General features: G+C 41.3%; 2 protein-coding genes across 4 annotated transcripts; one reads left to right on the forward strand and one right to left on the reverse strand.

Moving 5' to 3' along the window:
• Positions 1–466: 466 nt before the first annotated feature.
• On the forward strand, positions 467–14,451 carry tube1 (tubulin, epsilon 1). 2 transcript variants are annotated; one of them, XM_034150803.1, is made up of 13 exons: positions 467–724; positions 1,423–1,496; positions 1,906–1,958; positions 2,065–2,122; positions 2,283–2,398; positions 3,241–3,362; positions 7,054–7,241; positions 7,343–7,515; positions 8,565–8,705; positions 9,701–9,841; positions 10,986–11,160; positions 11,686–11,846; positions 14,377–14,451. In XM_034150803.1, exons 1-12 carry the CDS (start codon positions 700–702, stop codon positions 11,842–11,844), a joined length of 1,425 nt encoding a protein of 474 aa, XP_034006694.1. In that variant the 5' UTR covers positions 467–699; the 3' UTR covers positions 11,845–11,846; positions 14,377–14,451. The 2 variants fall into 2 exon arrangements, with proteins under 2 accessions (XP_034006694.1, XP_034006693.1); XM_034150802.1 differs by lacking the exon at positions 14,377–14,451 and having other exon boundaries at positions 11,686–11,858.
• Positions 12,243–18,417, reverse strand: ccn6 (cellular communication network factor 6). Of its 2 annotated transcripts, none has more exons than XM_034150805.1 (5): positions 18,036–18,417; positions 15,564–15,840; positions 14,452–14,688; positions 12,660–12,832; positions 12,243–12,585 (listed from the first exon to the last, which is right to left on the reverse strand). In XM_034150805.1, the coding sequence occupies exons 1-5, from the start codon at positions 18,081–18,083 to the stop codon at positions 12,304–12,306; spliced, it is 1,017 nt and encodes a 338-aa protein (XP_034006696.1). In that variant the 5' UTR covers positions 18,084–18,417; the 3' UTR covers positions 12,243–12,303. The 2 variants fall into 2 exon arrangements, with proteins under 2 accessions (XP_034006696.1, XP_034006695.1); XM_034150804.1 differs by having other exon boundaries at positions 12,660–12,853.
• Positions 18,418–23,458: the final 5,041 nt, after the last annotated feature.

The raw sequence follows: 23,458 nt of genomic DNA on the forward strand, positions 1-23,458 counted from the left end.
GACTGGATCATACAGGATTAAACGGCACAATGTGTATAATGGTAAAAAGCGAAGTTGAAGAATGCAGGGGGTGTGGAGTGAAAGACAAATGTGGAACACATCATATTACACTGCAACATGTACAAAACAGAGAGGGAAAAACTAAGAGACAGGGTCAGAGAGGCAGGAAGGGAGTGGAGCCTGATGGGGACACTGGGGACAGAAGGTGAGGGGGTAAGAGCTACCAGGAAGGCCATTCTTAAGTATTTGAGGGAAACAGGATTGATTGGAAGAATTTAAAACAACGTAAATACAGTGGTATAATTCCACAAGTGGTGAAAGGATGATATGGTGATACACACTCTTGTACAGTAGGTGGCGGTATGCACCTTAAAGTTGTTTGCAATCCGCCAAAAACCGAGAGAAGAAGAAGAAGCCGACTCCGAGCTGTCCGACTTCAGGCGAGCTTTTTGAGACCTCCCCCGGCTGCAATCGGCTATTCTCGTCTACTTTCGAGGCGAGCCGCAGCTCGTCTCAAACAAGCCTACCGTTTCCATGGTAATACGTCATCAGCACTCGACCAAACACAGTGGTGGCGCGAGATTAGGGAAGCATTCAAAAGTATTTTCTCAAAAAGTGTTTTTAATGGACAGTTCTTGACATTAAGTTAGATTAGCTCTGTGTTATAAAGGCGCCTGGGTGCTCCGTCCAGCTGCTGCCATGACACAGTCCGTTGTTGTCCAAGGTGAGTTAAAACTCAACGTTAATGTGAGCATCCAGAGAGAAGCTAGCAGCTAGCTTAGCTGTCTTTAGGTTAGCCACTTCCGCTGCTGAATGCTAGTGCACAATTTATAGATTTACAGCAGGAGCATGTATAGTTCCGGGCAGAGTGGGAGAAGTACTCAGATCTGGTACTTAAGTAAAAGTAGAAGTACCAGAGAGTAGGAATACTCTGTTACAGTAAAAGTCCTGCATTTAAAATGTTACTCAAGTAAAAGTAGAAAAGTATTACTTAAATTACCAAAAGTCAAAGTAGTCATTGTGCAGATTGGTCCATTTCAGAATAATATATATGATATGTTTTATAATGATTGATCATGAAAGAGTTCTCAAAGCTGGTAAAGGTGCAGCTAGTTTGAATGACTTTGTATACTGCAGGGTAGCTTGTGAATTTACTCCAGGTGGAACTAAAGTCTGATTTAACACTTGATTATATTTCACATCATTCATCCAGATCTGTAAAGTAACTAAAGGTATTACATACATGTAGTGGAGTAAAGGTAGCAAAACATTTAGAGACTCAAGTAAATTACAAATCCCTCAAAATTGAACTTAAGCAAAGTACTTGAGTAAATCTGCTTTACACCACTGGCTACGGCTGATTCAACAAATGGTTGACACATTTTACTTCACTTAACCAAACTTTGAATGCGTGTTCTGCAGTTGGGCAGTGTGGCAACCAGGTTGGCTGCAGGTTTTGGGATCTTGCCTTGCGAGAACATGCCCATGTGAATAAAGTAAGTACTAATACACCCATCTCAACACTCATGAACTGAGTCAGGCACTAAACTGTCCTCACATTGTATTTGATGAGCCTGAATCTTTACGAGGACCCCAACAATTAGCTTTTTTAACAACTATTTATAAATTGTATTGTGAAAATGTATCGATGAAGTGTTATTATTTTATTGTTAGTCGTGTATGCATTATATATATTTCACTGTATGTTCGACTGTATGTTATATATAAACATTTTACTTCATTTACCTTATTTTTTCCAGCTTTGTTGTCCTTTTTACTATGTCATTTTCTGTACTGCTACACATACTTGGCCTATAGAATTCATTCTGATTCTGAAACAGACATGTTCACAACTTCCAGGACTTGTACAGGTTTCCTTACATCCTGTGTGTGTCTCATTTTCAGAAAGGATTGTATGATGAGGCACTCGGTAGCTTTTTCCGAAATGTGGACTCAAGGTAATCGAACACTCTAGTAACTAGTTACTGCTACATGAGTTGAGAAACGTGTCTCCATACAGTGGTCCTAATTTAGTCCTGTTGTTATATCTGGTTTTCTTTCCAGGAAATGTGATGGGGAGGCCCATGTTGTTGGTGGGAGAATCCAACATCTGAAGGCCAGGGTGAGTTCTGTTCATACCAGGAAGCAGCTTTAGGCACAGATCTTCCCCTCTGGTCCTCACTAGGAGTCAGATCAGGGTTGGATTAGATAGGGTTACGTAGAGAAAGGAAATATTCAAAGGCATGCGCTGTCCTCATACTTGCATATATTTGAATCTACAGGCGGTGCTGGTGGACATGGAGGAGGGTGTGGTCAATGAGATCCTGCAGGGCCCGTTGAGAGAAATGTTTGACAGCACCCAGCTCCTCACAGACGTGTCGGGTTCAGGCAACAACTGGTGAGACACTGACTCTTCACAGGACGATCTCTCATGGCTGCTAGCAACTGTTGCACACAAATCTTTCAGAATGCCAGTACATTTCTGAATGTCCCAAATCATTTTTATGGCACCATCATTTATAATTCCCAGCAAAGAAACAAAAGATCATGAGAAGCTTAGAGGTCTCTACGATTGTGGGTTTTTTCTTTCTACTGCCTCAAGCCTCCATTATACAATTTGGGGGAAAAGTCAGAAGTGGTTCTTGACATAACTACTGTGATTTCAGTCAGGGAGCCATTGTTACAGCTATGATTACCACAGCATGTCAAGCCTTGGTATTCTAAATATCACATGCTTAGAAAAAACTGACTTTGTATTCTTACAATAATTGGATGTACCTTCTCTCGCATACCATGAAAACACAGTAAAGAAATGCAATGTTTTTAGTCCCGGATAAAGTCATTCACGGGTGCTCACAGGCTGCAGCCCAGATATTCTAACTCCAAATTCTATTATTTCAGAATCAGAATACCTTTATTAGTCCCACAGAGGGGACATTTACGTAGTTACAGCACAAAAGAGCCACAGACAGCTTAATGTTACATATGTTACATTCATTCAAAAGTACTAAGTGAAAAAAAAAGTTTTAACCACTTTTTGAAGTGTACAAAATGAAAAATGTATTTTTCCAATTTTGGACCCAAATTAGAAAATAAATAAATAATTCTGCAACTGAAGTTCATTTATGGATAATAATTATCACCATATGAACAGAAATATACCGTCCATTTCAGACTCAAAAGAACCAAGACAATGTTTTCCAGTGTTTGCCCTTCATTTTTATGCTTGTTATTCTACAGGGCAGTTGGACACATGACGTATGGCTCAGCCTACAGGGAACAGATTGTGGATAAACTGAGGAAGGCAGCAGAACACTGTGACTGTCTGCAGTGCTTCTTCCTCATTCACTCCATGGGAGGAGGTAAGGCACAACCCAGTTTGACCAATTCCAGTCATGGGATCATTGATGCTTGACATTGAAGTATGTCAAAGCATTTGCAATGACCCCTTTTCTGTATGTATAGTACGGGTCCCCAGTAATTACAAACTGCCGGATGCTAACTCGCATATGTTGGGCAATTTGTACAATAAGCACAAGTGGTGTGTAATTATAACTAATTACTATTATAGCCTATGTAGACAATAGTTAAAGCTCACCTATTATGCTATATTTGAACATTATAAAACGGACAAGTCAAATCAAGCAATCTGATTGATTCTTAGCCGTGATATACTGAGCGTATACCACGGGTAGAATTGTAGTTACTTTTCACAACAAGTCAGTATCCCTCCGCATCTGAGAAAAACTGTATACAGTTGGGCTGAAAAGCAAACTGCCTGCAGTTTGCTTTTCAAACTGGGACAAGAAAACAGCGGAGAAGTAACGGGGCAGAAACCCTCCTTTTTACGCAGCGGTCCAGACAGACATCTAACGGCAAAACATATTCAGTGTGCAGTTCCTTTGGCATTAGGGCAGGGATATCTAGATACTTTCCAAGGTTTGACATAATGAATTGTGCTACTTTTAAAGCAAGCAACCATGTTTTCAAATCTGTAATCAAAAAGGTCCGCAAAAACGCTATCGACCAATCAGATTGCTTGATTTGACTTGTCCGTTTTATAAATATTATTACATTTCGTCCGTTACGAAACAAACTTACAAAGCTTAAGATGGAAACATTTAAGGTTAACTTCGACCTCCGGGGGGGGGGGGGGGGGGGGGGGGTGGTCCTATGGAGGAGTGGATTGAGCAGTGCCTATCTCCAGAACAAAAAGCACCTAAACAACGACATGTAGAGCTACGTGAAGAGCAGGTAGACCAACTGGAAAAGTACCACCATTCAAAAGCTTTCTGATGCGGGTCTTGAAACAAAGCAGAGAAATGATGACCGTTAGTGGCCACAGGTGCGAAAGCTCTCTCCAGAGCTACTGGAAGCCCAATCTCGGGGACCGGAGAAAGTGGAGCAATATTCTCGCCACGCCAAGCAACAGCCTAGAACAACCTCAACCAGTGGCGGCGCCAGGGTATGGCTGGGGTAGGCTACAGCCATACCAAGAAATGGCTTAGCCCCACCTTAGCCCCACCATGAAAAGTGATGTTAAAGTAAGCAAATTCAATTGAATAATAAGCAAAATGCAAAATGTTGAGAACACGGATAGCGAAAAAATACGGGTCGTGTCCACAGCACACAAACTGATCCTGCTGTAACAACAAGTGCACGTTACTGATGCAATATGGTTGAGACCATTCTGGGTTATGCTAGAATAGGGGTGCAAGGAATAGTCTAAGTAGTGGGGGAGTTTTATACACTAAAGGTGTGGAAATTCTCTGGCGTTATAATATCAGCGCCCACGGTCAGATCAAAATGCCTCCGAATGCAATTTGAATAGACCTACAGCCAATCAGAGCAACGAAACGTTGGGTCTGCGTCATGCATTATTGATTGAGATCAGTCGGAACCACCATTCAGTATCCCCATTGGATCTTCAACGTGTACTATCATACGTCACGTTCACAGTGATCCCTTTTTATTTACTACAAGACAAATGTGCCGTTTTATTTCATACAGTTCCATTTTGATTGAGAAAGGGAAATAATCTAAACCTCACGCGTGGCGTTTCACTGTCAAGGGGGCCGATATAGCGTGTATGTAATTACATTGCAAATACTGACTTGAGCACCACCACTGTATGGGTTAGCCCTACCATAGATTACCCAACAAAAATACCCTGACGCCGCCACTGACCTCAACCTATACAAGTGACCACGTAAGCCATGCTACTGATGCTGGACAGTTTTTCAGTGGGTGCACAATAAATGGCAACATACAAATGAATGTAAATAAATAGCCAAATAATGGATCAACGCTCTCTGTCTAATATGTTCGCTAGCTGTTAGTGTTGTTGCATAGCAACCACCTCGCACTATGTTTCGTGCAGAAGGCAACAGAGGGACTATTTTATTTTGAACATCATTATTTACTAATAAAAACTATTTAAATTAGAGTGTGTATTTTTCTTTCATATTGCCACACTTGGTAACCGTTTTATAAAAGCAATAGCTCACTTCAGGCCGTGATATATGCTCATTATATCACAGCTAAGGGGGTTGTCGACCCTCTGCTTCACGTCGGGCCGAACCTCGCCCCTTAGCTGTGATAGGCCGTGGTATATTCTCAGTATGTCGTGAGCTATTGCTTAAATATATTCATGGGCGGCGCCAGAGATTTTCTGTTGGGGGTGCTGTGGGGTAGCTTGCCGCTTCATAGAGGTTGCTCAAACATGTAGGGTTTCCCATTAAGGTAGCTATGGGCTATAATGTTCAACTGCAACACTCCCCACACGCACATACAGTAGGCTACACCCGCGGCTGTTACATTGAAGGCTTGATAATCAGCTCACGGCATATAGGAAGGATAAAGTGCTATTTTTTTTATAAGTGGGGGGCGGACCAGCCTCCTAGGGCTGAAGTTAAAGTTAAATTATTGAAGTTAAAAGCATCAATCTGGTGCACTTTGAGAGCAAAATGAAGAGATCTATGGATACATCTCTCAACACCCATATGAAACAGAACTGTAAACAGATTTCTTTATGGATATTTTACAAATCACTCTCCTTTTAAACTGTATTCTTATGTTACTGTCATATAGTATTTCATACCTGTTTTTCATTTATGCTCTTATTGTTTTATAGCCTAACTATAATGATCATATGAAGGTGTGCCTCGGAAATACTTGTTTACATAAATGGTGATCAAACTGTTTTGAGACCCACTGAGATAACTTAGACTAAAGTTAACTATCTAAACACTGAGAGTCCTTTACCTCACTGAGCTGACGTTATCTGACAGGAGAGGACTTTCCTTTCACTTAGTTGTAGAAACAGCTTCTAATATCTGTTAGCGTAGCAACAACAATCTTGCTCTCTCTCTCTCTCTCTCTCGCTCGCTCACTCGTGCGCTCTTGCCACACACACGGAGCCGAGCTTGAATGAAACACCCAGAAGTAGGCTACTTGTACTGTACTGTAGCATATCATTTTCGAATCAATCATTTTTCAAATTATGAATTTCACATATATAAAAAAAAACATACATTTATTGGGGTTGCTTAGCAGTTGCTAGGCCAATTGTTGGTGTTGCTGTAGCAACTGCAAGCTACCGCCTGGCACCGCCCCTGAATATATTATAGAGCCATATAAAACACGTCGCTCATTGTTTCTGATACAGCGAAGTTTCTGATAGGGCCGTGGGTGTAAAGCCAGCCCACAGTTTAGTAATGTCGTCATGACCGCAGCAAATCTGGATCAGCTCTGTTGTACCCCCGTTTTTAAAGATGTGGGTAAGGAGGAAAAGAGAGAGGGTTGTGTTTTCGGACACTTTGTGAGTCTCCTTACACACCGGGGACACATATTTATGTATAAAAGACATTAAAAAGTGCATTTTGCATAATAGGTGACCTTTATAAAAGGGCTTGGCCGATTTGGACAATTTTGGAGTGGTTTTGTATACGTTTTCTATACGTACTATACATTTCTAACAAAACCTTGGGGGACTCAACATTTCCGGGTTCACTATAGAACTCTATAAGTAAAAGCAATGATTATGAATTGAAGGTACAGGCTCGGGCCTTGGGACCAAAGTGCTGAGCCTGCTGGAGGAGGAGTTCCCCGAGGTGTGTCGGATTGTCACCTCCATCTATCCATCTGCAGAGGATGATGTCGTCACCTCTCCCTACAACAGCATCCTGGCTATGAGGGAGCTCACAGAGCACGCTGACTGTGTCCTGCCTGTGGAAAACCAAGTGTGTGCCTTTTCTCCTCTCACTACAAACATCTCTTCAGTATTTACAAAACAAAATAACCATTATTCAGGTGTATTGGTTCCCTCTGACTTCTCTTCCAGTCGTTGGTGGACATTGTGAAGAAGATTAAACATATGTCTCACAGTGGAAAGCCAGGGACTGTGATCAGGAGGGAAAGCGCCATCATCTCTGGGCAGGGGGGGCTCATTGGAGCCGAGAAGCCTTTTGATGCCATGAATAATATTGTGGCTAACCTGTTGCTCAACATTACCAGGTGTGGTATTTCTGTTTCACGTACATAAACATACGGCCTGTCCTTTGTTTCAATCCTGTTGTTATTTTATGTGTGAACCTATTTAAATAATTTGGAACCCTTTTTTTGTACACACTATTTTAGAACAATGCTAAATGGAGTGTTTATAAAACGTTGCCAAACTATAATGATATTTAAAGTACCCTTTTTTTTTTTTACTTTGTATAAACACCACAGAGCACCTAGTTATGTTTATAGCAGCAACTCTATGTACCTACTGAACAACAATGACGCGCAGCACAGGAGCTATGGGGTTGGATCTGTTAAAGCAGATGCTGATTCATTTTGATGCAAAAAACTAGATTGAACTACGAGGCTACAGAGATACAAGATTCAATAATGCCGGGCTAATAAGCCTCCGTTACACAATTGATGCGCAGGTTGCCAATTGTTTAGTGTTATACAGCAATACAAACACAACCAGAATGTGTTGTTTTGTGATCACTTTGCCAATGCACATTTATTCTGGTGAGGTTAAATCAAAAGGATACTTCTCCCTGGATGGACAGACAGGAAATAGATGTTGGATAATCAGGATGACAGAATGTTAGCATTCATGGAGAATACAGATCCAGGAGGATGTCAAGCACCTTCAGTTGTCTCCAAACAGTAAGAGCCATGACCGCCTCTTCACCATGGAGGACCACAGGCTACACAATCACACAGGAAGCAAAACTAAAGCTCAGCATTCAAACACATAGGAAAATAAACAAGAACACAATAGAGACAGACAGGAGAGGAGCGGAGGGACAAGTTGGCCCTGTGTGCTGTGACCACAGTCCTTATTGGAGTGTAACGTTTAAAGAGGTTATTGGTAAGAAGAGGCAAGTCCATAAGCACTTTTGTACGTAATTTAAAGCACCTTAAAGTCTTATCTGATGTGTATTACTAATTCACTGAGCATTACATTTTATTGTTTTGTTACAAAAATGCCATTTCCTACTAACTCACCAGACTTAAATGAGTTTGTTAATGCTTTTAAGTTGCTTATGTGTCATCTTCTGTTTCAGCTCAGCTCGTTTTGAAGGGTCTCTCAACATGGATCTGAATGAGATTGCCATGAACCTGGTCCCCTTCCCTCGTTTACACTACTTGGTGCCGAGCCTCACCCCTCTCTACACTCTGGCAGATGTCAGTGTCCCCTCCAGAAGGTCTGCTCTGGCTGTGAGAGCAGCTATTTTTGACTCACAGTTGTTTTGTGTTCAGGGTGTTGAGCTCACATGAACTCCATCATCCTCGTTAAACATGCCTCATGTTGACTGCAGTGATAACTGAGAGGAAATAAGCTCACTGATTAGAGGTGTGTTGATCCTCATTTGAAACATATTGATGAAACACTACCAGTTACATAGGAAAATAATTTAGAAATAAAATAATGACCAGCAATATCTGTAATAAATGATCAGTAACATTTAAACAAAGGCATACAATATTCAGATGCCACAAAGCCGGCTTTCAATTTATCAGATGGGATGTCAGCAACTTTAAGTTTAGTGCTGCAGGCTTGTGAAAAAGGCTATTTGATCCTGCCCCCACTCCACCTACCCTCCAACCTGCTCCCCAACAACAACTGCAATGAAAGTGGCCTTGTGAGCCATATAGTCCTCATCTGTTCCAGAGAAGCTGCTCATTGGTCAAAAAGAGTGGCGGTGAACTGGCCACGCTCACAGAGCTGAATATATGTGTCTGTATGAATGTAGAGCAGGGTGTTGCCTCAAAATATCTTGCCTGCTCAGCAGACTTGCCTGGATAAATAAAGATACAAAACAATCTTAGTAAAACATTGCTCCCTTGCCCCAGTCGGTCTCAATTTTACATTAAAAAACTGTAAATCCCTGAAGTCCTTTCAGTGACTGTAGGCAGCAGTACGCTGTGTGTCTCTGTCCTCAGCTCAGACCTCATCATGACAACTGTGCTTCTATAGTTCATAAAGAAGTTTGTGGTTTGGATTTGTTTACGGGCACATTTTTGTTTAGCACAGTGGTTCGTGTTATAACAAATCTGACCCGCCGCATCACTACTAGCCAGTAAATGGAGACATCATTCAGGGCAACCAATACATAAAGGTTGACAGACTGAGTGTAATACCTGGAAATATAGTCAAGATCATTTTCTTTTACTTTCTGTCTTTTGCTGTGCCCTCTAGACTGGATCAGATGTTCAGTGATGCCTTCAGTAAAGAGCACCAGCTGATCCGAGCCGACCCGAAGCACAGCCTCTACCTGGCCTGCGCCCTCATGGTGAGGGGCAACGTGCAGGTGTCCGACCTCCGCAGGAACATCGAGAGGTCAGAGCACCATCCAGCCTCTCAGTCTCCATCTGAAACAGCCAACCAGCCAGCACCCCCACCCTGATAGGCCCAAAGATGACCTTCACACTCGCTCTCCCAAATAGTACCCCCCATTCAGCACTGCCCGCCATGATTCATGACTGGTCCATTCAGCACCCACCTCTCCTCAGCAGACCTTGTTTTCATGTGGCATGTTGTCAAGAGAAACTGAAACAGAAGCTGCTATGAGAGCACATATTTGAGCGTGACCATGGTGTAACATAGGAGGAAAGGGAGGGAGGGAAAGCAAAACACTTTTCAGGGCACGCATAATCAATGGGTCATATTGAGGCACATTTTTATATTGGTTATGTCTGGCAATACTACTACGTTTGTTTAATGATTTTCTTTTGCCATGTCTCATGCAAACATCCCAAACATCTCAGCATGTGTTGCATTCATATATTTTATATAGTAAACTGAATATATTTTTGGAGGTTTGGATGGCTGGTTGGACAAAAGACCTTGCAATCTGTTTAACTGAAAATGTTTCTATATTTTCTGACATTTTATCAACCTAATTATCAGTGTTGTTAAGTGACTCGGTACTGAACTTTAGTTCCACCTGGAGTAAATTCACAAGCTACCCTGCAGTATACAAAGTCATTCAAACTAGCTGCACCTTTACCAGCTTTGAGAACACTTTCATGATCAATCATTATAAAACATATCATATCTATTATTCTGAAATGGACCAATCTGCACAATGAATACTTTACTTTAACTATATTTTGATGCTAATACTTTTTTACTTGAGGAACATTTTGAATGCAGGACTTTTACTGTAACAGAGTATTCCTACACTCTGGTACTTCTACTTTTACTCAAGTACAAGGTCTGAGTACTTCTCCCACCTCTAGTAATTATGAATAGCCTGATGAGAGAGATATCAACAGATGAATCAATAATGAATATATTTGATTTGTACAACTTCAGTGTGTTGAGATTCTTCACTTTACAGTTCTTGCTGGCATCCTTGTCACATGATGGAAAATAATATTACAATCCGTGCTGTTGAACGGTTTGAAGTGTTACTTAGTAATCTTGTATATATTTTCGTCAGTAAAATGTAAACACATATGTCATTTCCTCCCCGCTCTAGACTGAAGCCTTCGCTGCCATTTGTGTCTTGGAACCAGGAAGGCTGGAAGACGGGCCTGTGCTCGGTGCCTCCTGTGGGCCACTCCCACTCCCTGTTAGCCCTGGCCAACAACACCTGTGTGAAAACCACCTTCATGGAGCTGAGAGAACGCTTCACCAAGCTCTACAGGAAGAAGGTACAAGCTGTTGTATTGAAGAAGGAATGCGTCGTTAATCAAGCAAAACTGTCAAGGATTCCATTACAGCGACTTTTATCCAGTCTGTAAAAACATTCTGCATTACATTAATGCACATCATGCAAACATCTTGTTCTTTTTTAAATTGTAAATCCTGCACATTTCTTCTCCACACTACCTCTTTTAAAATCTGCACAGCTCTCTACTTTGAATATAGTATTTGTCATATTTTATTATATTTTACTGTACTCAGTTGCTCACATAATTATATTCTGTGTAAATATTGTCTATTTTTAATTTGTTATAATAGTTTTAAAATAGTTTTTTTTTTTTAAAGCTTTTATAAAAGTACAAGTAGCTTTTTCTTGCTACGCATTCTCTTTCTGTGTCTTTGCATGCACCACATATACCAAAGCAAATTCCTCCTATGTGTAAAACCGATTCTGATTCTGATTGATACACTCGGTCTAAAGTGAGGATTACTAATTTTATATATCTGACTGAAATACATTTTTGTTTTTTAAGGCTCACTTACACCACTACCTGCATGTAGAAGGGATGGAGCAGAGCCACTTCTCGGAGGCCCTCAGCTCTCTCAGCTCCCTGATTGAAGAGTACCAGCAGCTGGATGCCACCAAGGGGAGACTCATGCCTGGCGCACCCAGACTCCGCATCGCCAGATGAAGGTTCACTTTGTTTAAATCTGTCTGTTTCTTTGTCTGTCTCCTTGTATAACAATTATTATTTGTTATGTTATAAGGAATAATGATGACGTCACACAACCAAATCTTTTGTATATACCTTTAAATGTTATTTTTCAACATTTTCTAATTTATGACTCCATTAAAAACTTCTGTCTGAAAGAAATAAGCAGTAGCAACATGAGTTGTGCACCATGACCATAACATAATAATAAGTCCTGCTGCCCTGGCCATGTCCGGTGTTGTTATACAGTACACATACATGTGCTGATGACATTTTTCACAACTAACAACTTTTAAATATTTCTTCTTGTATTCGATGATTTTGAGCTTTGGTCTTTTTTTAGGCACATGCCACTCCTGAGGAGAACTAAATGACCAAAGTCTGCATTTGTTTTAGTCCCGCGTCTTTGTCTCTGAACTCTTTGGAAGGTTCCATAAGTTAGAGTAACCTCAGGTCAGAAAACATGTCACCAGGATCGTTGCACTTCCTCTGGCACACGCAGGACGTTATCCACTGCATCTTCCACTGTGTGCTGGTGCCTCCCTTGCAGGTGAAGTTGACCTTGATCATGCGGGACTTGTTAGGGACACAGCAGCGCTTGTCTGTGCAGACGCCGCAGTACGTGGGCTTAAACTTCTTGGTGCTGGTACAGCCCGAGAGGGTCAGCTTCTCCGCCTTCTTTGCTTGAAATTTAGGCCGGCATGTCTTTCCCTTTGGCGCCTATGAGAGGGAAAAAGTGATTATTTTATTGAAAACTATGGTAATACTTCCATATAATTTTACCAAGTTGTCACCTTAACACTCTTCATCACGCTTTTATCACATGGTCGCAGCAGACACAGGCGCCGGTCCTTCCTCATCTCACATTTGCCGTTATCGTTGTTGACACGCGATGAGATGCCCAGGCCGCAGGTTTTGGAGCAGGGGCTCCAGGGGGTGGTCTGGATCAAACAGTTCTTCTTCCAGGCTAAAGGAGGATCCCTGTAAGCTTTCAGTATTACAGTTAAAGGGCACTGTGTCAACAACACCCTACACAAAGAACTAGTCTGTGGGCTACATGCTGCCGCGCAGAGCACACAAACACACACCAAATACCTGCTCGTATCCACCATAAGGGAGTTAATTTTCTTCTAAATGTTTCCATTGAGCTGTACTTACACGGGTTGATTAGAATGAGTGGAGTAGAAATTGCCATTTGGCTGAAGTGTAAATATATTTGAGAAATCCCTAAAAACTACATTTGCCAGGTCATAGTCCTATTTTGAACCCGGAAATGTTGAGTACCCCAAAGTTTTATGTCAGAAATGTATAGTCAGTCCCCAGCACATAGAAACTGCCGGATGCTAACTTGCAATAGAGAGGCGAAGTCCCTCCCCTTCCGGTTGAGCTCCATGGGACCTTATTTCGGAAAAGTTATGCATTGAAGTCAATGGAGAGAGAAAGATTATCTTTCGATCCCGTTTGAATTGTGCCACGAATTACACACATGATGTTTGTCAATTTAAAAGATCATTTTGCAAGTCAAAAAAATAAATGTGTCGTAAAACTGTGAAGTAACACTTTTTTTTGTGTGAATGAAACCGCTCAATGAACTACATCTCCCGTCTCGCACCACACACCAAGACGGCCGTCACGTTGGCACATTTCACTTCTTTCTTTCAGAATGAGGCGAAAAGTATTAAAAGAGGTGAAAATCACTCCAAGTCTGGGCATGTTGAGAGCTGTACATACACACAAGGGGAGTTAGTCGGTTCCGTAAGAGCCAGCATGCAGGACCGGGATTCTGGGATTTGTAGTCTTTCTAGTTGCGTATTTTTCATAGTCTTATATTTCAACAGTTTTACAACAAACTGTGACTTTTTTGACATGGAAATAATTATTTAAGATTGACAAACATCTATGTGTAATTCATGGCACAATTCAAACAGGATCGAAAGATAATCTTTCTCTCTCCATTGACTTCAATACAAACTTTTTCCGAAATAAGGTCCCATGAGTCCCACCGGAAGGGGAGGGACTTCGCCTCTATTGGCAATTTGCACAATTAGCATCAATTGTGTTAATAGGCACAAATTACCAGTATAGCCTATGATGACAATAGTTAAAAAAAATCTTGGACAATTTTGGAGTGGTTTTGGGAATAATGGAGGATGCTTGATCTATTTCTGACATTTTCAGGAAAAATAATTGCAGTTTTAACCAGCAAGTGGTCACTCTGCATCCATAATTAATCCCTAAACCACTCCAAAATTGTCCAAATCAGCCAAGTCATTTTTAAACTATTGACCACATAGGCTATAATGGTACTTAGTGCTAATTAAAAACATATGTGAGTTAGCATGCTGCAGTTTCTATGTTCTGGGGACCCCTACTATACATTTCTATCATAAAACTGTGGGGAGCTCAACATTTCAGGGTTCACAGTGCTGACATCTACACTAAAAGGTTTAATTTTCCTAGTGTGGATAACTTCTACTGCCAGAGTAATACAATGCCAGCTCTCCTTCCCAGATGCCAGATAACGTGGACAGCAGTCCAGGCCCTGCAGGCTGGTTCCTGTACACAGGCCGCTCTATAAACACACACCTGACATGTAGGTAGTGTCCTGCTGGTTCTTCTTTGGACTCTGGCCACTGCGAAGGCCGGCTGGCATGTTTCCCATGAGTGAGGCGGGGCCTATGAGTTCTGCAGGCTTCTGGATGAAAGCAGGGGTACAGCCGATGGCTCCAGCAATACATGTGCACCTATAGAGGGGGCTGGGCTGGAAACCTTCTCCGTTCTCATAGTGGGCCCCATTCAGGTCACAGCCTACTGCCATCAGGTCTGAAAGAGGGAGGGAAACACGTCAACGCTCTGGCTCATGATGTTACTGTGAATGTTAAAAACAGCAAAAGATTTGCTCATATATCAATTAAGTCTTCTTGAAATTAATTGACTTATCACACACTTATTCTTACATGAAATAAAGAACCTTAAATAATTCCAAGATAGTGTGATATTTGCATGAAAATGCCCCCATTCATTTTTAAGAGCTGCTCAATAGACATTTAGAAAAACCTGCTTTTCTGTTTTCTTTCCTTCCAGCCAAGCAGTTTGAAAACATACAGGTACGAGACTTCTGCTGGCTCAGCGGTCTGACTTCCTGTCCGCTCCTCATAATTAATCACACTGCTTACATTCTGGTCACACAGAGTCATTTTCGGGGTTTTATGTCTCACAAAATATGTTTCTGCTGCTTTTCCAGTTATTGTGTATGGGCAAACATGTATTTTGGGGCCATCCTGTGATGATCCCAGTGATATTACTACGCCACCATAGTTTCCCAGCACAAGATGAAACAAAACAGAGACCAATCATAAAAAAACAGCCCTAGAGCCCTAGAGCTGTATAACTCCACATAGAAAGCCTTTGTAAGCTACATCCGTTCACTCAGTACTGGCAGACAGGACAGCAGAAACGACTTGGCTGGGACATCCCTAGTTTGTGATCTTGCTTATATATTTTATATTTTATCACCAGTTCCTGTGTCAACAAACGCAGAACGCAACATGTTGCATTTCTTTTTTTAATAACACAGTCCACACTAACAGTTGCATCACACTAACCGAGCTCTGGAGATTCAAATTGAAAGTGAGTAGCATCCTGTTTCTTAGAACTATCCTAAGATGAGGATTTCAGGGAAAGACGGAGCCACTCACATGCACACACTCCAACCTCATATCGTGGCTGGTCCGCTGAGAAGTCACAGTACATGCTCTTGTGGGGGTCACAGACGTCCCTCTCGTTGCACGGCACTCCGATCTGTCTGGCGCAGCTCTTGCAGCAGCCGCACCCGTCCAGGACGGAGCTCACCCCCGGGGCGCAGTTGGGTCTCTCCTGACACTTGCAGGGCCACTGGCAGAACTGCCGCCTCTCAGCCGCAGCCCGCCCGTCTCCAGGGGCCAGCTGCCCATTGTTCTGAGCCCGGCTGAAGACCTGGGTGAGGAGAACACATCCATTTTCACCCGCAATTTCTTAAAGGAGCAATACTCTGAAGAACTGTTTGACGATTTGCAAACCCCACTCCCCTGGTGAATTGGAATGGGGGAGACTTAAAGCGTGCTGCCTTTTTTTAATTAGTTTTAAATTGATAGCTCAAAGAGCTCCAAGTGAGGACCAGAACTCCACACCACTTTTTGCAACAGTTAGCTAGTCATTCCTAGATGTTAAAATGGGCAGGGTTGCACTTGGTTTGGAAATTGTCTTTATACTTAACAAAGCAACTGCTGTTACTGTACTACATTTAAATCTATTTATATTACAGTAAATAGCTTTGGAGATACAAAACACCAAACATGTTTTACGCTTTTGTACATTATGTTTTACCTTATTCATTTGAGACCCTCCAGAGGTGGTGTTTAATATGCAGCAAAAAGTGCTGAATGGACACCAATAGCCTCCTTTGGTTGCTAATGGAGACAGTTAGGTCAACCTGTCCCCAGAACAAGACTTTAGTATATGAGATGGGGATCTCATTTCCTCTGCAACATTGAGTATGTCCAATTACTAGAATTCTTCTGACTGACAGATTGGATATAATTTGGATGAGCACGAGGATAAACAATTTAGACTTTAATGACCTCATGACCTTTTTGGGCCACTCTTAGGGGGGAAAGCCTTTAAGCCCCACTACGTGTAGGTCTCTTTGAATAGTATTTCAGTATGTTTTAATTATATTTTTTATCCCTCGCTACCTCTTGTTAATAACCCAACTACTATCGAGACCAGAAGACCTCCATATCAGAGTACATAAATAGAGCGAGCAACAGACCCTTCAAATAAAAAACGTGTTGCCTCAAGTCAATAACAAATTGTAAGATATTGCATTTTCTGTCTTTTTTCTGACTGATCAAGTTAAGCTTGAATACAAGAGATTTGTGTGGGTGACAGGTAAACATTCCCGCTGAATAAACTAGTTAATCCATATTTGTGTCAAACATCCCTTAAGAAAGTTAGGAAAATAAACATTGTCGTTTATAAACTATTAAAAACTCATCAATGAGCCTCACTGTTGCACTGGCTGACTATTCCTCCCCGGTAATGAACATACACTTTATAAGGACTGCAAATACACACTGCCCTGCCACCCCAAGTACTCACTCTATCACCAAATGGGGATTAACCCACCGCTGAAATAGTTCCCAACGATTGCTCCATTTATTTGACTCTTATATTTTTTGTGTTTATAGAAAAACTGAGTTTTTAAAAAAACTATAAATTGGCGACCAGATTTGAATAGAAGACACGCAGCAGTGTTCCCTATAGTAAGCCGTAGATTGACATTTGACACATTCTTTTACATTATCACAGTGGAGGTGTACATTCTTTACATGAAATGTTAAGTACTCCATTTTGAGATTTAAGTTGTTTTGGGAATTTTTGAGTCTCTACTGTCAGTTACAAAAATGTAAAAGAACAAAATGAGTCAAGATACGCCAACAGAAATATTAAGGCCATTCAGCTAGAATCAAGCCCCTTTTTCACTACTACCACGAATGATAGAATATTTAGTTTTAGTTTTTAATTGAAGCATTAATGTTTTTGTTATGTCTCTGTGTTCATGTGAAAGCCTACGTGGTGACGGCTTATAAATCTTATGTTTGTATCCTTTTGTTTAATTCTTTCAAATGAATGGCTTTGATTAGCTTGGTATTTGCTATGATGCAATCTGTGTGGAGCAACGTGTGCTTCAATCCCCCCCGACTATTGTTCAAGGGTCACTGAGGGTTATGCCAAAAATCTGAAGCCTGTCTGCCAGGTTTACTGAATGAGCTCATTTGATGGTGTGAAAATGGGTCCACAGCAGCTTTTAAATAAAGATCTCAGACTTTTCTCCACAAGTTTCCCACTGAAAACAAGCTGTGAACCCAGTAAAAAAGGACAACACACCAATCTATGTTCAAATATGTTTTTATTGGCCACCTGATTATTATTTCACTATATTCCAAAGAGTCTAATAATGAAAAGTAAAAATGTGGGTTAATCCAAATTCACTGCTACAGAGAAAACTGACGCATCTCAGTTGTCTATTTTCCTGTTGCTTCAGATACGGCATGCATTAAGTGTGTGTATGGTTCCCTATCAGAAACACCAGTCTGTCTGTAGAATAGAAAAAGAGATCGTAGTCTTACCTGTTGAGCAAGGATGAGCAGCAGGGAATGGCAGAGAAGCGATAGCATCTCTTAAGTGAGAAGGTCTGTGTGAGCTCCAGGAGGGCGCAGGGGGACGACAGAGCTGGAAGGTGGGATTTAGAGAGGAAGACTGGCAGAAGGAGAGAGAGAGAGGAGTAGGGGGAAGAGATTGGGAGAGCTGACCTGGTGGAAAGGGGACAAAGCACCCCTCTGTGTCCTCTCCAAACACACCTTTCCCTGCCTCACTGATCCACAGGGGAAATATTTGTCTTCATAACTGCTGGGCCACACCAGGGCCTTCAAGTCCTGCCCACTTGTTTATTCTTAGTCTGTGTGTGGACCCGCTTCATTTATCTGGGAGCAACTAACAGTTCAATCTGTAAACCACGTGTGACAGGCTGCCACATAAAGTAGAACACTTTTAAGAAATACTTTCCCAAGCATTCTTTACCAGACAAAAACTGAACTCATGAGTAGACTTCCAGTTTGTAAATGCATCCACTGTTTGTTGTTTGTTCTATTTGGTGCCTAAACTGTATGGTCCCACTTAATGCAGACTGCGTGTCTTTGAGTTCACATTCCATTATTATTTACACTGAGTAAAGAGGTGACTCTCAGAGCCAGCCATCCACGTAAAGCCAACGCCCCTTTGAGACTACACATGGACAGACCAGAATGAAGCCGCTTATTGGTAATGTTTTTGACGAGTGATGCAGGAATAAGTCTTCAATCCGGAAATGAGTCAGCATTGTACCACTTCCGGGTGACTCAAAGTTAACGTTTTTTTCAATGTTTTTGGTTTAGAAGCAAATATGAATATCCAAAGCTTCTTTGTGTCATAAAAACTGTGGTTGAAAGTGTTTTAATGAGACTAGCGTAATCATGATGAACATTAGCAGCCTTTAGCTTAGCGAGGTGATGCACAGCCATGCGTTCGTGATGTACTGTAGTTTGTTTATAGCTTATTGTTAGCTTTTTATTTTTGCCGATTGCATTTTTGCTTAAATAATCGGAACAAAACATGTACGCTTGTCAAACGTGTTTGCACAGATCTTATTTTCTGCAATATTCCCAATTCAATGGAAAATCCCATTGTATTTGTCGAGAACACCAATGCTAACATTCGGGGTAGCCTACATCATCACTGCATCGCTCTACAATGCTCTACAACTACTCTCCCAATAACCTTTTCCCAGGTTTTGTGCAAAAATATCTTGTTGAATGAATTGTCAAGAATTGTGGAACAGATATTTACCCCACACTCAGACTACATTTTTATATATTTGATATTTGAAGTTATCACATAGTGCCTCATCGGTGTAATTTGTTCAATACTCTGGTTTATGACCATAATAACCTAATTTGAGCATCCTCAAAGGCTAAACTTAGATGGTAAGTATCGTCATTATTATACCTTCTGTACATCTTGTTGGCTTTGGCATTATCAGGGTCTCCGCAGATCCTTAAAAAGTATTAAAAGTCTTAAATCTATTTTTTGATATTCAAGGTCTAAAAATGTCTTCAAAGGTCTGGCATTTTAGGAGGGGAGGTATTCCATTTTATCTGGGGCAGAATGAATGAGTGTCTATTTTTTGTTAAATTTGTATGTTTTATTTTCTCGGTAACGTTATTTTTAGGGCTGTCAAGTTAACGCGTTAATAACGCGTTAACGCAAAAAAAAATTAACGCCACTAATTATTTTAACGCGATTAACGCATGTGTATTTTTTGTCCTCGGCCGCCGTAGTTTCAGAGCGCATCGAGTGTAAAATACCATCTACAAGCTGATGCTGACAGCCCCGCTCCTGCCGCCCGCTTGTGGCAGACCACACTTCCACGCTCACTGGCAGGCCCGGACTGGCCATCGGGAGGACCGGGAGGGAGTGTGTATGTGTGGCGCGACTCGCGCGAGCGAGGCACACCTTACGTGTTGTTGTTAGCATCTGGTGCTAGCTAGCTGCGCTAACGGATATAAGGAGCTGTTTCAATGACATTTCGCCGACAACTGCGCCGAGCACTTGACTTTATGCAGGTAGCCAGACAGTGGGACATTGTACGAAAAGTCAGCACACTCAGCACGGATAGTGCGCGCAACATGATTGCAGCTCCCGTTCGAGCATATATGCCTTGAGCTGCACATAGCTCCAACGATCACACACACACACACACACACACACACACACACACACACATACACACACACAGTATTATTGTATGAGAGAGGTTCCAGGTTGAATTGAGGCGAATATTTGTAATGTTCAGGTTGTTGTGTTTAATATTCATGAGAATATTTGTCATTGTTCAAATGATAATAAACAAACATATAAAGCATATTTGTCCACTCATATGTTGATAAGAGTATTAAAAACTTGAAAGATATCCCTCTAAGGTACATTTAGAACAGATAAAAAATGTGCGATTAATTTGCGATTAATCGCGATTAACTATGGACAATCATGCGATTAATCGCGATTAAATATTTTAATCGACTGACAGCCCTAGTTATTTTATATCCTGCAACGTCCAATACCTATTTGTTTTGTACGTGAAATAGGTAGACTAGCGCACACTCCGCTAGGTGGCGGTAGAACGCCTTTTGTGGCTGTGATCCGCATTTTAAGGTGGAAGAAGATTTATCCAGCTTCAAATTTGAAGGCTGCCGCGGACAAAAAGGAACACGATGCTGAGAACAGGTAAATGGGTAGATGCTTATTTAATGACAAGTGGTTGGAGGACGACAAGTATCGTGGCTGGCTGAAACAGTCCAGCTCCTAAAAATAATGTGTGATATATTTATTCACTTCAAGAAACTGGTGCATGCAAAAGGACTTTTCTATGTTTTCACCACACCTGAAAGAATGAGTGCAGAACATTTGTCATAGATCAGGTGTGCTGAGGTTTTAAGGTTTCCAGCCCTTTTTAGGTATGTTGTTGCCTTCACAGATTTCCTGCGCTTCAGCTTCAGCCCATCTCACACTGTAAGATGTCTGCTCTGAGATTCAGATCTCTTCTCTTCTTCAGAATTGTTTTTGCAAAAACCTGTGAAGATGTTCCAACATCTTGAATGACAGGTGTACAGCCACGGCCAAAAGTTTTGAGAATGACACAAATATAAATGTTCACAAAGTCTGCTGCCTCAGTTTATATAATGGCAATTAACATATACTGCAGAATGTTATGAAGAGTGATCAGATGAATTGCAATTAATTGCAAAGTCCCTCTTTGCCATGAAAATGACCTTAATCCCCAAAAGCACATTTGCACTACATTTCAGCCCTGCCGCAAAGGAATAGCTGACATGTCAGTGATTCTCTCGCTAACACACACTGTAAAACCTGACAAGTTAATAGAACTCAAACGTTTTTTTGAAACTGATTACATCGAAGTTTTTGAGTAATACTTATACGTTAACTGAAATGTTTTAAGTTAAAGTATAATCTTATCAATTGAGTTCTATTTAGTAGTAATTTCCAAGGGACACAAACATATTGTTTTTAAGTTCAAGAAACATATATTACGTTTTTTTTAACTAAGAATTTGTGTTAACACTGTACATATAAAGATCAAGTATTGTTTTTTTTTTACAAATCTTTTTATTGCAAACAAGTCATAATCCAGCAAATGACAAGAAGTGAGATCAGTAATACTAAACAGTACAGATGTTACAATTACAATGGGGATCATTACAAAGGACCTCCCTGAAATTGCATTCACTTCAGGGTTCGTAGAGTCCTTGTTTACAGTCTTTTTTTTTTTTTTTCATTTAACCCCCCCACCACCCACCCACAGGTATGGATGGTCCCCAAATAGTAAAATAACTGAATAAGTCAGATACAATTATAAGTAAAACATAAATAATAATACTAATACAAAATAAAATAAAAAATAAAAATAAAAATAAAAATAAAATAAAATAAAAATAATAAATAATAAAATAAATAAAGTCGAGAGCGAAAACAGTCTGCTGGTGTAAGGGAAGAAAATAATAGTAAACATTGTCGTCTTGGTGAGGAAAAAGGGTTTCATTAAGAGCGAAAAGGAAATATAGATGAGTAGTCTAGGGCAAAGGATCATGGCGGAAGAGCAGTAATATGAATGGTCACTTTTATTTAATTTATTCCCTTTCAGAGAGCTACCTGCGACTCAGCGTCAGAAGTGATAGGGAGTTCTTTGATAAGGCCTAATAGTGGGTCCCAGGTAGTACGGAAGGATTTCAGAGATCCTTTTAATGAGAATCTTAACTTCTCCATCTGAAGGCATTGCAAGACATCACGTATCCACTGATCATGTGTTGGTGGGGAAGCATGTATCCATTTCAAGAGAATAGAGCGTCTAGCTAATAGAGTGGTGAAGGCAATGACACGGCGTATAGTAATGGGCATATTCTCAGATGGAGGAAGGCCAAACAGTGCAGTCATAGGATTAGGGTTTATCTTTGTGTTATAGGCCTGCTCAATGGTTCCAAATATGTCAGACCAAAATGTGTCCAGCCTCGGGCAAGTCCAGAACATGTGCAGATGGTCAGCTGGGGATTGATTGCATCTGTTACAGGCATCACTCCGATCCGGGAACATTTTAGCCAGTTTAGCATTAGTAAAGTGAGCTCTGTGGAGCACCTTGCACTGGAGTAGGCCATGTCTAGCACAGATAGATGATGTATGGACTAGGTTGAGAACGTTACTCCATTGATCATCGGAAATGTTGCTACCTAGATCACGCTCCCAGAGCTCCTTAAGAGGCACCATAGGGTCCGGACTCAGGGAACCAATCTGACCATAGAGAACTGAAACCAAGCGCTTTTGATCAGGGTCGAGTGTGAGAAATGTATCAATTGGCGATTCGGGGGGGCGGTTAGGAAAATGGGGAAATTGCTTTTGGATGAAGTGCCTGATTTGGAAAAAACGGAAGAGATGACTGTTTGGCAGGTTGAATTTGACTGACAGGGATTCAAAGGATGAAAAGACTCCATCCTCGTAAAGGTCATTAAGCGTTGCCAGACCATTGTTCGACCAAACGCGGAGGGCCGGGTCAGTACATGATGGGGAGAATAGGTGATTGTTTGAAATTGGGGGCGTGAACCGAAGCTCTATGTAACCCGTGCTGTTTCCTGAATTGGAGCCAAATGCTTAAGGTGCTAGTAACAATTGGGTTACTCAAATGTTTATGGGTCGCTACAGGGAGCTGAGAGCAGATTATAGAGTGCAAAGGAGCAGAAGATGACAGCTCGATATGTACCCAAGGTGGGCAGGGGTCTGAAAGTTTATATTTAGCCCAATAGAGGAGTTTATTAATATTAGAGGCCCAGTAATAGTGGCGAAAGTTGGGGAGCGCCAGGCCCCCTTCTGATTTAGGGAGTTGGAGACACAACCTTCTAATACGCGCAGGCTTGTTGTTCCAGATGAACGCATTCAACTGCTTATCAAG

Source organism: Trematomus bernacchii, unplaced genomic scaffold (genome assembly GCF_902827165.1).
Source record: "Trematomus bernacchii unplaced genomic scaffold, fTreBer1.1, whole genome shotgun sequence".
NCBI classification, from domain to species: domain Eukaryota; kingdom Metazoa; phylum Chordata; class Actinopteri; order Perciformes; family Nototheniidae; genus Trematomus; species Trematomus bernacchii.

What these genes read in the sequence shown, in the direction of transcription:
- ccn6 (XM_034150804.1), bottom strand. Translation starts at nt 18,083, where the DNA reads ATGCTATCGCTTCTCTGCCATTCCCTGCTGCTCATCCTTGCTCAACAG. An exon ending in TGCTCATCCTTGCTCAACAG is followed by an intron (nt 15,841 to 18,035) that starts GTAAGACTACGA and finishes CTCCTCACCCAG; the next exon opens with GTCTTCAGCCGGGCTCAGAA. An exon ending in TGAGGTTGGAGTGTGTGCAT is followed by an intron (nt 14,689 to 15,563) that starts GTGAGTGGCTCC and finishes TCCCTCTTTCAG; the next exon opens with ACCTGATGGCAGTAGGCTGT.
- tube1 (XM_034150803.1), top strand. Translation starts at nt 700, where the DNA reads ATGACACAGTCCGTTGTTGTCCAAG. An exon ending in AACATGCCCATGTGAATAAA is followed by an intron (nt 1,497 to 1,905) that starts GTAAGTACTAAT and finishes TCTCATTTTCAG; the next exon opens with AAAGGATTGTATGATGAGGC. An exon ending in CATTCACTCCATGGGAGGAG is followed by an intron (nt 3,363 to 7,053) that starts GTAAGGCACAAC and finishes TATGAATTGAAG; the next exon opens with GTACAGGCTCGGGCCTTGGG.